At 43.4% G+C, this 13,033-nt stretch overlaps 1 protein-coding gene across 1 annotated transcript in view; it reads right to left on the minus strand.

The window, feature by feature from the left end:
- The window catches only part of NIF3L1 (NGG1 interacting factor 3 like 1), a 278,588-nt gene that overhangs the window by 28,099 nt on the left and 237,456 nt on the right, over nt 1–13,033 (minus strand). Inside the window, exon 6 of the mRNA XM_069651734.1 lies at nt 3,980–4,063. Coding sequence (XP_069507835.1) covers nt 3,980–4,063 — 84 coding nt within the window. The remainder of the gene's footprint in view (nt 1–3,979; nt 4,064–13,033) is intronic.

Raw genomic sequence — 13,033 nt, forward strand, 5'->3', positions numbered from 1 at the left:
AGCACTCGATACTGAGGTCACTGCCGACGACATCAAGGATGCGATCAGATCTCTAGCCACCAGCAAATCTCCGGGGAGCGATGGACTCCCCCCAGAGTTCTACAAAACCTACGAAGACACCATCACTCCAATACTACTGGGAGTCTACACGGAAGCATACGAAGAAGGAATTCTTCCCAGCACCATGAGGGAAACCATCATAATCCCTATGCTTAAACCAAACAAGCCACCCGAACGCTGCGACTCCTACCGCCCGCTAGCGATGCTGAATTACGACGCCAAGATCTTAACCACCATTCTGGCTAAGAGGCTAGCGAGGGTGATTGGGTCTATTGTACACGAGGACCAGAATGGGTTCATCCCGGGACGCAACACCTCGGCCAATCTGAGGAGGCTGCAACACGTCATAGCAGAAACCCATGAAAGCCCTGTGGATCTGGCGGTGCTCTCACTCGATGCGGTCAAAGCCTTCGACTCCATCTTCTGGGAGTGGTTAATCGAGGTGCTGATTGAGTTTGGGTTTGGAGAAGGCTTTGTGAGATGGGTCAGGGTCCTTTATAGTTCACCCAGTGCCAGAGTGAAGACCGGGCGAATAATATCGGAAGCCTGGGCGATACAAAGAGGCACTAGGCAGGGCTGTCCGCTATCACCCATGTTGTACGTTTTGGGACTGGAGCCGATCGCCATCTACTGCAGAAGACAGTTCTTTGATGCAGGCATAAAACTAGGCGACAGACACTTCATAATTTCATTATATGCGGACGATGTTCTCTTATACCTACAAGACCCACAAGTGAATGCACAAGTCCTACTCGATGTCCTGGACAACTACGCCCACTATTCAGGAATCAAATTTAGCAGATCTAAATCTTGCGCATTCCCACTAGCCGGACTCAACAAGATAGGCATGGAAGAATTGCCGGAGGTGGGGATAAAATGGCAACCAAAGATGTTCCGCTACCTAGGAATCAACATAACACATACCCCAGAACTTACCCACGAACACAACACTGAAAGAGCAACAAAAGCACTCCGTAACTCCATGAAGTTCTGGTCTAAGCTGCCACTTGCCATGATGGGCAGGGCAGCGATTGTGAAAATGATCATCCTACCCAGATTCCTCTACTGCTTCACGAATGTCTGCCACTACATCCCTATACCCTTCTTTAAAAAACTGGATTCGCTCATTAGAGACTTCCTATGGGGCCCAGCTAGGCACAAGCTACCTCTGAAGATCCTCACGCTGCGACACAAGGAAAGGGGGATACAACTCCCAGACCTACACATGTATTACTTAGCAGCCCAACTCAGCCACGTCACAAGGTGGCTCCACGATGACCCAAACGCTGAATCAGGTCTCCTAAGACTAACATCTTCCAACCTGTTTCCCAAGGAATTACTCTGGAACCCACTTAAACAAAAACTAGGGGTCCCTATGATTGTGCAGCTGGGCAGACAAATCTGGACTAGAACCTGCTCTACCCATCAAATCACTCACCCGTACTCTCCCGACACCCCCATCCTTGTGGACGCATGCCAATCCATATCAGACCTCAAAGTGGCAAGAAAATGGGAGAGCGCTGGGATTTACACCTGGGGCGACATATACGAGGACGCCAAATTCAGAGAATTCGAAACGATCCTAGAATCAGAGGAACTAAGCAGAGGCCAATTCCTGTGGTACCATCGTCTCAGACAGATTGCAAAGACGAAATGGCCTGAATGGCCAGAAGAACCCAACCCCAACCCCCTCCTTAACGAGATGCATGAACTCTCAGACGGCTGGAAACCAATAACCCGCCTTTACGGCCGACTAATAGACAGACCCAACCCTAAAAGCGCAGCACTAAAAGAGAGATGGGAAATTGACCTCCGGGTCACGCTCACGGACACTGAATGGGAGAGAGTGCTACTTTACCCCAGTGAGGTCTCCAGGAACATCAGATTCCGACAAATCCACCTCAACGTCCTCTACAGAACATACATGACCCCGAAGAGAGTCTCCAGCTTTAACAATAAGACAACATCAAACTGCCCTTGGTGCGACACCATCCCAGCAGACCTACTGCACATGTTCTGGTCTTGTAACAGGGTGTCGCAATTCTGGTCCAAAATAAAGCAAACCTGCACGGAAGCCGGCATCACCAGATACAACTGGGACCCCCAGGAATGCCTCCTCGGAACTTACCCCAGACTGAGCAAGATCAAACAAGTGGTCAAGCTGATGGACATCTCCTGCATCCTAGCCAAAAGAACCATAGCTATGGCTTGGAAATCTAAGCCAGGCCCGAGATACCAACACTGGCTTAGAGAACTAGAGCGTTGGACCACAGCCGAGACCAGGGCCTGGCAAGATGGAGCCACCACTGGAACAACCGACGTAAACAACACCCTGGAAGCGTGGAAAGCTCTCCTCCGCGACATACCCTTCGCTGCTGATCACAAGCCCCCCTGAGGTGCCTGCCCACCCTAACACTAAACAACCACGGATCCACCTAGTACCTGAACCCCGAACATTCGCAAGCCCCGGAACCCTGCCTTCACACTCCTTTCCTCCAGAATACCTGTTGAACGAAGACATCCTCACAAAAAGACTGTGCATGTTTGTTGTTAATCTTTGTTGTTACCTGTTTCTTTTACACCTCACTTGGCTAACGGATACCTTTACTAAACGCAGCCTTGAAATGTAACCTTACCAAAAATGCCAATAAAAAGTGTTTTAAAAAAAATCAATATTCCTGTATGTGCAGCCTTTCGCTGGATGAATATATTTGAGTTGACGAGTCCAGCAACAAGGCAGACACCGGATAGCTTAATGCACCATAGGACAATATTGCTAGAAACATTTCAGCAAATTGGTTTTATACACCGAGAATAAAAATGTGTTCTTACAAGAAATTACTCTGAAAATAGTACTTTAAAACAGGACTTGGAACTAAATGGTCAGATGTCCTCTCTGAAAGTATAACAGATTATGCCATAGAAGTGTAGTGAACAAAAATGGCACTGCATCAACGTAATATCCACCTTTACAAGTTTGGCTGAATATATTATTCTAGATTTCAAGACCGGTCTTTGCAACAGGATTCCAGGACACACTGCTGAGCACTTGTTATAATCAAAGCATTTAGGTCACTTCGAAACTCTAAAGAGGACACAGCAATGATTTCTAGACACACAAAATAACTCACTTATTTAAATGGACAGCACATTTAGGAAACAATCTTTTGTAATCTCTTTTAGGAGTTTAAAATTAATATCATATGAATACAAAACTAAGGCTGTGATTACAGTGGTTCATTACAGAATGAACAGTTCAGTTTAAAAAGTTAAATATAAAGGAAAGGTGATGGGATATTATGCCTAGCTATCTTTATAGGGACATTACAAGATCTGAACTCCGATGAATGGCAGGGTTCACAAGCAAGGAGATCCCAAAAGGACAAAGGGTTCAGCTAAATCAATAGGACCAGAATAATTTACTGTTCTCAGGGGTGGTGCAACAATAAGGAAATTCCAGGAAGCCATTTATAGCATCCAGGGGTTCAGGTTTGTCCAGGAAATCATCAAATCACACCCACTGGAAAGAAGGGTAAAAGGTAACAAAATAGCATTTTTCGGTATGGCATACAACTTTGCCACTCCCAAAACTGTCCTCTTCTAAACCCTTTGCTCTTTCTGCATAAATATTGCATCTGCAATATTTACATGTGTCATAATGTCATTGTGGTAACGAACTGGGGATTTCCAATCCCAAAGTTGCTTGGCATATATATCAGTGGACAAAGCACCAAAACAAGAGAAGTGCTTAACATACAGGTCCCAAGTTACAATCCCAGCCAGGTGACTGCCCTTCGTTCTTCAGCAGTAAAAGAGTACCAGCATGATAGGTAAAAAATACATTTTAAGGAAAGAATTCAATCTACTGTGTGCACCACAACAAGTATTATGGGAATTAAAATGCTAGATAACACCATACCTGTGAGATACAGGTCTGCTTCCACCCCCTGTAGGACACTGCTTCCTGACCCAGCACATACTGCTGCTACAGTAATGGGGGTATCTGAGGAGAGAACACATTTAGAATAATCAAAGGAGATCTGAAATGAAGCAATATTCAATTAAAATAAACAGAAGACAATGTTCTGGTAACTTTTTTTTTAAAGGCTAAGTTTTAGAAAATATGGAAAGCCTTGTTTCTAAGTTATGTTAAAGCAAGTTCTAAATAATTAGGGAACATTTCATAGAAAGGTGCGTTGTGTCAAATAGTGTCTCCCAATCAAGTATAGAAAACAGTTTAATGATCCCCCAAAATCACCTTCCTTCTGAATATTTAGAGTGTGTTTGTACACCATAAGAGGGCAACCTTTCTATACACTTTCAAGTAACATAACTAGGAGACCAAGCAACAAACACTGTCATCTTTCAACTATTTGTTAATTTAACCACTGCTGAGCTAGAAAATAAACTTTGGACTGAAGGTCGTGTTTGCGGATAGATTGTATGCTTATCAAAATTGCTTTCCAAGTTTAATCCACCATACTGAGCAGAATGTGCCTTGGGCAGGGAATGCAAATATGAGTGCACACCATGTCCCAACCCACCCACCCCCACACACAGGATCACATTTTAAAGAATGTTCTAGGATTTTTTTTTAAAATGAAGAAAGAACAGGATTTGCTCCTATTTTTCTTGGTCATAAGTGCTTCAGTTTTAACCTAGTCAGGTCAGGAAATATGCAAGCAAATAAAAGCTCACGCTCATTTTAAAAAGCATTGTCAATGCAAAAGGATTTGGCAGCTTTATAGGCACTTTCACCATGTCTGGAGGTACCTCAGCCATTCACCAACTCCAGTCATCACATACCCAGGAAGTACCATACGTGGTCAGGTAGGGATTATAATCTGCTCCAGTCCTGGTTGCCAGGTACTGCTATGACACACCACCTAATAAAATCAAAGACCATGATAGTCGCACAATTGAATGGTTTTGGTAAAAACACCCCAAGGACTCAACATTGCCAAGTATTGCCATCAAAACCAATTATTCATTTCCCCCTTGTACTAGGACATTTTACTTGCATTTTGATATTATATTCTGATTTTTAAATTAAACGCTTTGTTTTAACATCTCCACCGTACCACCGTAATATTTTTATAACTTCTCAAGGGCTTCTACCATACCTGATTAATGCTCCCTTGCGATCTCATTGCAGGGCGACTGAACTACAACACCCTTCGGTATTGTAGTCCTTGTGCCTATTTCTTTGTCGTCGGGCGCATTGGCGCCGGCGCGTTGGGGACCAGCCAGACTGTGCTAGTCTGTGCTGCATAATAAGTGAATACCATCTTAATCCTTGTGTTTTACCAGTTGTACTCTTGCTCTCTTTTTTACCATGCACCCCACCCACCCCCAAATCAGGCCATTGACAACACTAGAAGCAAACTTGGAAAGTACATAACCGCCCCACCGACTCTTGCTACACTGCTCCCCGTTTTGCCGACATACTAGACCGGCACAAACTAAGTGCTGCTCTATTCCTCCCCCCGCCTATTAGTGAGCCTGCCTCCGATAGCACTCTAGATAGTAAACAAAATTAGTCATCCAACACCTTAACAAATAATATAAAGCCCTCCCCTCTTACTTCACATGATTTCATATCTGCAGATACGCAGGATCCTGCAGAACAAGCGGCCCACAATGAGGAAGGACATAACACCTCTTCCTTCTCTACAGCTTCCCGGATAAATGCTACTCATGCAAATGATACAGACTACCTTGCCCTTGCAGGTGTAACGTTAGCCACCAATAAAGCTTAAGATGGCATTACTGAATACCAGCTCTATTGTTAAACATGCCAGAGAAGGGGCTGACCTATTGACAGTACATAACCTAGACATTATCTGCCTAACTGAAACATGGCTCACTACAGTGATTAACCACGCTGCCCTATTAGCCACCCCCCCCAGATTTATAAATCACCAATTCTGACCGTACTGAGGTAAGAGGTGGAGGAGTTGCTTTCATTCTTAGAGATTCCTTTCAAATCCACACTCTCCATACTATATCGTACCTGACATTTGTGACCACCTATCTATTAAACTACGGATTGATGATAATACCACCATTCATATTGTGATTATCCACTGTCCAACCTTTGAAGAGCAATTACTTACCTTCCTTGGGAATCTTACCAAGCCTACCACCAATACTATACTACTGGGAGACTTTAATTTATTTTTAATTTAATTTAAATGATAGGACTAACTCGATTGCCACTTCTCTCGTTCCTTCCATCCAGGCTATTGGGCTTCACCAACTTAAACACCCCACACACAAAGAGGGACATACTTTGGACTGGGTACTTATCCACAATCTCCATGTCTTGTCTCTCAATATCACCCCATGTCCATGGAATGATCACCATCTTATCGTCTTTGACCTTGTCCTTCCTACTCCATATAAAAAAGTCTGCCTACAACCGCGATTGGAAATCAAAACTAGAAACTTTAAAAGAGTTTCCACCACAGCTTTCTCTGACTTTGTCTCTATTACTCCCATCTTCCCTTCTCCAAGGAAACAAACTTTTTAGTTCAGGAATTCTTTATCACAGCCTTAGTGATCAATAAGCTAGCCCAGATCACTGCAACAAAAAAAGTTAAAGCCGAAGTTTGTTTGTTTGTTTAATTTATTTGTAGAACGCTCCGGACCCGTGGTTAGAAGGGCACTTAAGGAAGCGGTTACAGGCATAAGATAAGCATTTACAGAGTACATCAATTTACAAGAAAAAATGTACATTGTACAACAATTACATATAATACAGGTATGGTTGCGGCTGTTAGATATTAGAGATGAGGGTAAATGCTACTCTTTGTTCAGTAACCAGCCAATAACAAGTTTCCTAAAGATCGGGAAGGACTCAGTGGTTTTAATTTGGAGTGGTAGGGTGTTCCAAAGTTGGGAGGCTAGCACAGTGAATCTAGCGCCTCCTGCTCTTTTTAAGGCAAATCTGGGCACTAACAGGCATAAGGAGTTGGAAGATCTGGTGGTTCTGGATGTGGATTTTAAAGTGAATTTGTTGGAGAGGTACGGTGGGGCTAGGTTGTTTAAGGCTTTGTAAGTGAGGCAGATAGTTTTGAGGTCGATTTTTTGCTGTATGGAGAGCCATTTACACGCTTTCCTGGTTGTGGAGATGTGCTCACGCCTTGGGATGTTAAGTGCTGCGCGCAGAGAAGTAGCAGGAAGATTGTGGTTCTCCACCGACAAGGTACAGAAAACTCGAAAGATCTTCTGAAAGGCAATGAAGGAAAAATCCTTGTTCCAACTCACTCGCCACTTATCGTCTGGCAGCTGCAGATTATGAAAAAAGCCATCCTATCTGCAAACAAGCTGAATTTCGAACAAAGGATCATTAATGCCAAATCTAACAAAAAATGAATTATTTGGCTTCTTAAGAGAACTTGATGGCAATAAAAGTACTGCCAATACAGTTCACCCTAGTGACTCATGGTGCCAAAAAAGCCAAGCTGGATTCTTTAAAGAATTAAGAACCATCGGCCATTATTAAAAAAGGCAGACTCGCCTTAGCGGATAACCCTGGCTGTCCAACCAACAATGAGGTCCTAATGACCAATATGAGCGGCACAGATCCAGAATTCAATTTCTACCCACTCACTCAAGACTCACTTATTGTTACACTCACCTGGTTCCCACAGGGGTGTCGAGCGGAACTGGACAGCCACGGTCTCCACCAACGTGATGCGTAGTGCCGAGATGACTGACTGGACTGGCCCACCTAGCTTCGTCTGCTTGACCCGTAGAAGTAGGCTCCTAAAGGCGGAGAAAGGGAATTAGCCACCCGTGGATTTGAGTAATAGCCCCTCACAGCGTCCCCATTTATCACCTCTGATATTCCCGTTCACAAAGCTCACCTTATAGTTTTGAATGATGAGCTCTCCATCCTGCGATGAACGCAGGGGCGTGTTAATGGCCAGTTACTTCACTGGCTTGAGGATATTGGAAGAGTTCTAGACAAATCTTGGCTCCAAACCTCCTGACGAAGGACCGTACGTATATAGTTCTTAAGAGTTCAAAAATGTCTGAATAATCACTCTGGTCCAATTCCCTTGTTTATCTTGCAGCTTAGACCCAAAAGAAGATCGCCTTGTGGCAGCTGAAAGCGTTCAGGTAAGAGTCTGTGTTATCCCACACTGTCCGTTAAATGATGCCAAGGTTTAATTCGCTGCTTTCTCTTTTCTTACAGGTGCGGCATAAGAAGATTTGGCGTGCTGGTGATTAATACCTCTGGCGGTAAAATCAGGTAAGTATATGGTGGCAAGCGATTGTCCTTGTTTGTTCCCTTGGCTCACCTTGTTGTTTTCTTGTCCCCCTTAGGTGCTGGAATGCGGCAACATAATGATGGAGACAGCGCCGGATCGTATAGATGCTGCGAGGAACGATGAGTATGGCGCGGCGCTGCTTCTGGCGATGCAACGTGTTTAAAATAAGTCTGTTTCTGGTTCAAAGGTGCGATGAATCCGGAATCAGGTAAGAAACCCAATAATGTTCTTGTTCTAACCTTTCTTCTTCTTTCCCTTCTTTCTAGGCGCTCTTGACTCGAGGCGGGTGTGGCAAGAGGCTGGATGCTGACTGCAGGCACGGCGAGCGTTACGCTGCAGGATGCTGAATAACGCGAAGCGTGTGCTGCTCTTCGGGCGTGGTTTAAATAGCCTCCAAAGTAGTCCCAGGTAAGTATTCCTCCACAACCACACCGAGTAACAAAATAGTCCCTAGGTAAAGTAGTCCCTTCCAAGCCTCACATGGGCTTGGATCTCTTGCAGCATGGTCTGCATCAGGTAAGTTTTAACATATGAGCCTGGCGCCTATGGCGCCAGGACTGATGCCCCATATGAGCCGGGCGCCACAGACGCCAGGACTGTACCCATATAGCCCCTAACAGGGGTTGCTGGGTTTTCTCTGGGTAACATGATGCCTGCTTCCGGGGTTGATGGACTTGGTCTGGGTAGGCATCATGACACTTATTAATATTGTGAAAAGTCTAAAACCCACTGCTTGTGTAGGTGATGAACATCCTTCGTTTTCAAAAAGGGGTGGGGGGACCCTCTTTTGTTATAAGGGGTCCTGTGTCATGAGGGTTTCTAGCAGAGCGAAATACTGGAAGGACCCAGGCTATCCCTCCCTCTCGACACTTGCAGATGTCTTTCACAACACATTAAACAGATTCTTGGATTTAATCTGTATTGTCATTCAGTAGATCACCACTGTTTTGTAATACAATAGTTTATTTTTTATACATTAATTATTTTAAAAGCCTGCTTAGGGCTATTAACATGTTTTGAAAATTTTTCCAAGTTGAACAAACAATTTGCTGAGCCTTTTTCAAATTAGCGCATATTATATGTGAACTACATATGCACAGACAGACATACACACGAACATACATTTTGTATTACAAGAGGACAGAGATTGAGGGAGGGGTAGTAGGTAGGGTTTTATAAGGTAGGTATAGCATGTGACAAAAAGAAACCAAAAATACAAATGAATACAATCGTAGCTTAAGAGCAATAATTACGAAACATGAATATCACCAGAACATGTATTATACCGTACATCATTTGTCATTGTTCTGAGCTTTGCTTAAAATTGTGGAATTGTCCATCAAATTGTTAATTCCAGGCTCTCCTTTTAGTGAATCATGTCATTAGAGGCTAAAATTGCATAAGTCCCACCAAACGTTAAGCTCATTAGTCATGGTTGTCCTATACTATATCAATAGTCAAATTAAATTGGCTCGCCCGGTTCCAATCCAACCGCCATCAATTTATATTGAGTGTCTCTTACCATATCTGCCATTCATATGGTATTCTGTAGTTGCAAATTTGTTTCCGTTCTGTGTATTCACTGGGTTAGAATCCCACTTGTAATGTATTAATCATGCATCAAATCAGCATCCTCTCAGGCTTACCAGAGACATTCCACATTCACATACTTTTTTTAAATTTGCTGCTCTATGGCAGTTAGATTTAATTTTGGCCTGTTTTGTAATTCTAATCAATCAATAATTTGGCCCGGTTAATATTTGTTAGTGCATGGCTAACATTTTATGGAAAATGCCCCTTGCAGCGTTGGTCCTATTTGTATTAAATAGCCGGATGTGCGTCCGATTCCGGCTTGTTTGTGCAGTATTGGTAAAATATATCAATATAATGGATGCAGCGCATTTTGGGTTTCCCCCTAGGTTTCCCAATCGAAATGTGTCAGACTAAGTGTTTTGTAATAAACCTAGTCTTTATGGTCTGGCAATAGTATTTGCCTACGTTACCTCTTAGTGTTTGGAACGAATATGCTTTGGGAATGCATCGTTTAATGCAAACCTGTCAACACGATCCTGTATCAATGTTGGTCCTTCACTATTTTTCTGAGGGCCATTGTAATCAACACGATCTTGTACCAATAGAGGTCCTTTACTCTTTTTCTGAAGGCCATTTAAATCACCTCTTATTAATTAGACTTGTATAAGCTATGTCGCCTGTCCGATCCGCCTGTATTATCAATTTTAAAGTTTACCTGTAGCGTTCAATGCTCTGTCTCGGCGCATCAGCTCAAGAAATGAGAAAACTGGCCGGCTCCCACGTCTCTAGTTTATGGCGGTTGCCATGGTTGCAAAGGAAGTCCTTCCTCTATTTCATCTGTAGCGCAATGCCGGCTATCATCGTTTGGGCAACCTTTCCGGAAGGGGCATCATTAGTATCTGGCATACCCAACCTTTGCTTAGAGAGATTCCTGGTTATTTGGGTTAGTCATATTATATTTGATGGCTAATGCATTGTGTAGTTGCATTAAATAATACATCTTTTATACATTCTTTTTACATCACGCTCAGAACAATTCAAAATGATGTACGGTATAATACATGTACTGTGATATTCATGTTTCGTAATTATTGCTCTTAAACTATGATTGTATTAATTTGTATTTTTGTTTTCTTTTTCTCACATGCTAAACCTACCTACTACCCCTCCCTCAATCTCGGTCCTCTTGTAATACAAAATGTATGTTCGTGTGTATGTCTGTCTGTGCATATGTAGTTCACATATAATAGGCCCTAATTTGAAAAAGGCCCAGCAAGAGCCGAAACACTTGCCATTAAAAAGGGCTCTCCTTCGGGAGATCTGTAATTATCATTCTTTACTCTATGAGGACGAGATAAAATCACAATTGAAACCATCCAATTTTGTGTGGTGCAGTTTATGTGTGAAAACATTGCAAAATCATATTGAGAAACAGTCTCTTAAGTATTCGTCAGTCTGGATTCCGTGCCATGTATAGCACAGAGACAGCCATGTTAGATCTTCGAGCCAAACTTGTCAAAATGGTTGATAGCGGCAGGCTCGCACTAATGTTATTGGACCGCTCTGCCGCATTCAACTTGGTTGACCACTCCTGCTTGAGAGACTAGGTAAACTGATAAATTGTTCCGAGTCTACCATTGCCTGGTTTGCTTAATGTCTCAGTCCTAGAAGGTCCAGAGTTGCCATGGGTGGCTTCCAGGACCCCCCACGCCCCAGAGCCTCTTTCCTGTGGAGTTCCACTGTGTTTAATGTACATACGTGCCCCCTTTTCGACTTGCTGGATAACGTCTGTGTCAAATACACCAATTAGGCCAACGATACCTACCTGGTCTTATGAGGTCGCGGGTGAGATTATGACACTAACTCTGCTCTCACTGACAAAATGTGTAACCTGATACAAGGCTGTATTACAGCTAACTCCCTAGCGTTGAAAAAAGAAAAAACTGTTAATTATTGTTGGCTCCAACCTGCAGGAAAAAAAGCTTGCACTGAAATATAGTCATTTCACTATCTCAAGCTGTACCATCCCAGTAAGCCCCTCCGTAAAAACATTATGAGATGTTCTGGATTCTGGGTTGACACTCCCAAGACAAATCAAGCCCTACCTATCATCTAAACGGTTCTACGTGATTTCGCCGAATGAAATGTCATCGTGGGACATTTCATTGCCGAAATCTCATCGCCAGAAACACTTTTTATTTTTTTTATTTTTGGGGGGGTTCCCCCACCCAGACCACCCCCTACTTTAATAATCATACCCCAACCCGCACAAAACACCCCCCAAAAAATATTTTTTTTAAAAAAGGGTTTCTGGCGATGAGAATTCCGGCAATGAAATGTCCCACGATGACATTTCATTCGGCGAAATGCGTGTATACCCATCTAAACACAGCTCATCTCTGGCCACGTGGCTTGTAAACTCCCGGCTCCATTATTACAACAGCCTTCTGGCTGGCACATCAAAAAAACAATCTAAAAACATTTCAAACAGCTCAGAATGGGGCTGTTGGAGCGATCTGCAACCTTGGCCCATGGGACCCTGTTACCGAATCCAGAAGATCCTTGCACTAGCTTCCAGTACACCATTGAATTCCTCATAAAATGCTCACCCTCACCTATAAATGCATGGCTGACAAGGCACCACAGGGTCTAACTAACCGTCTACTAAAGGCCCCCCATTGGGAACACCTCAGCTCCAGTGTTTCTAACAAACGTACTGTACCCAGATACAAGCTATAAAATGTTGGTGGCACCTGTTTTCAAGTCTATGCCGCCACATTGTGGAATTCCCTTCCTCCCTATATCTGCAATATTTCCTGCCTCACCAGATTTAAGAAAGCATAAAAAAAACACCTTTTTATATCTAATGACTAGGACCCCTTCTTTCCTTCCCGATGCCTAGTCCGATTCTTCGCCCTCTTACGGACAATGTTCCTTTCTTTTTGCGCACCGAGGCCTGCGGGCGTGTTGCGCACTACAAATACTAAATAATAATAATGATATGTGCAGCATTACCATCCAATTGCCGGATACTGAAACCACTGTCAAGGATATGTATAGCTAGCATAGCAGTTCCAGTTTCCACTAGAACTAGTTAGCATAGCAGTGCTGGATTAGGTTATTCCCAGTTAGTTAAGAACAGTCAGGGTATATCTGGTTAG

This window comes from Ambystoma mexicanum, chromosome 3p (genome assembly GCF_040938575.1).
Source record: "Ambystoma mexicanum isolate Mex_15411 chromosome 3p, UKY_AmexF1_1, whole genome shotgun sequence".
In the NCBI taxonomy this organism is placed as follows: Eukaryota; Metazoa; Chordata; class Amphibia; order Caudata; family Ambystomatidae; genus Ambystoma; species Ambystoma mexicanum.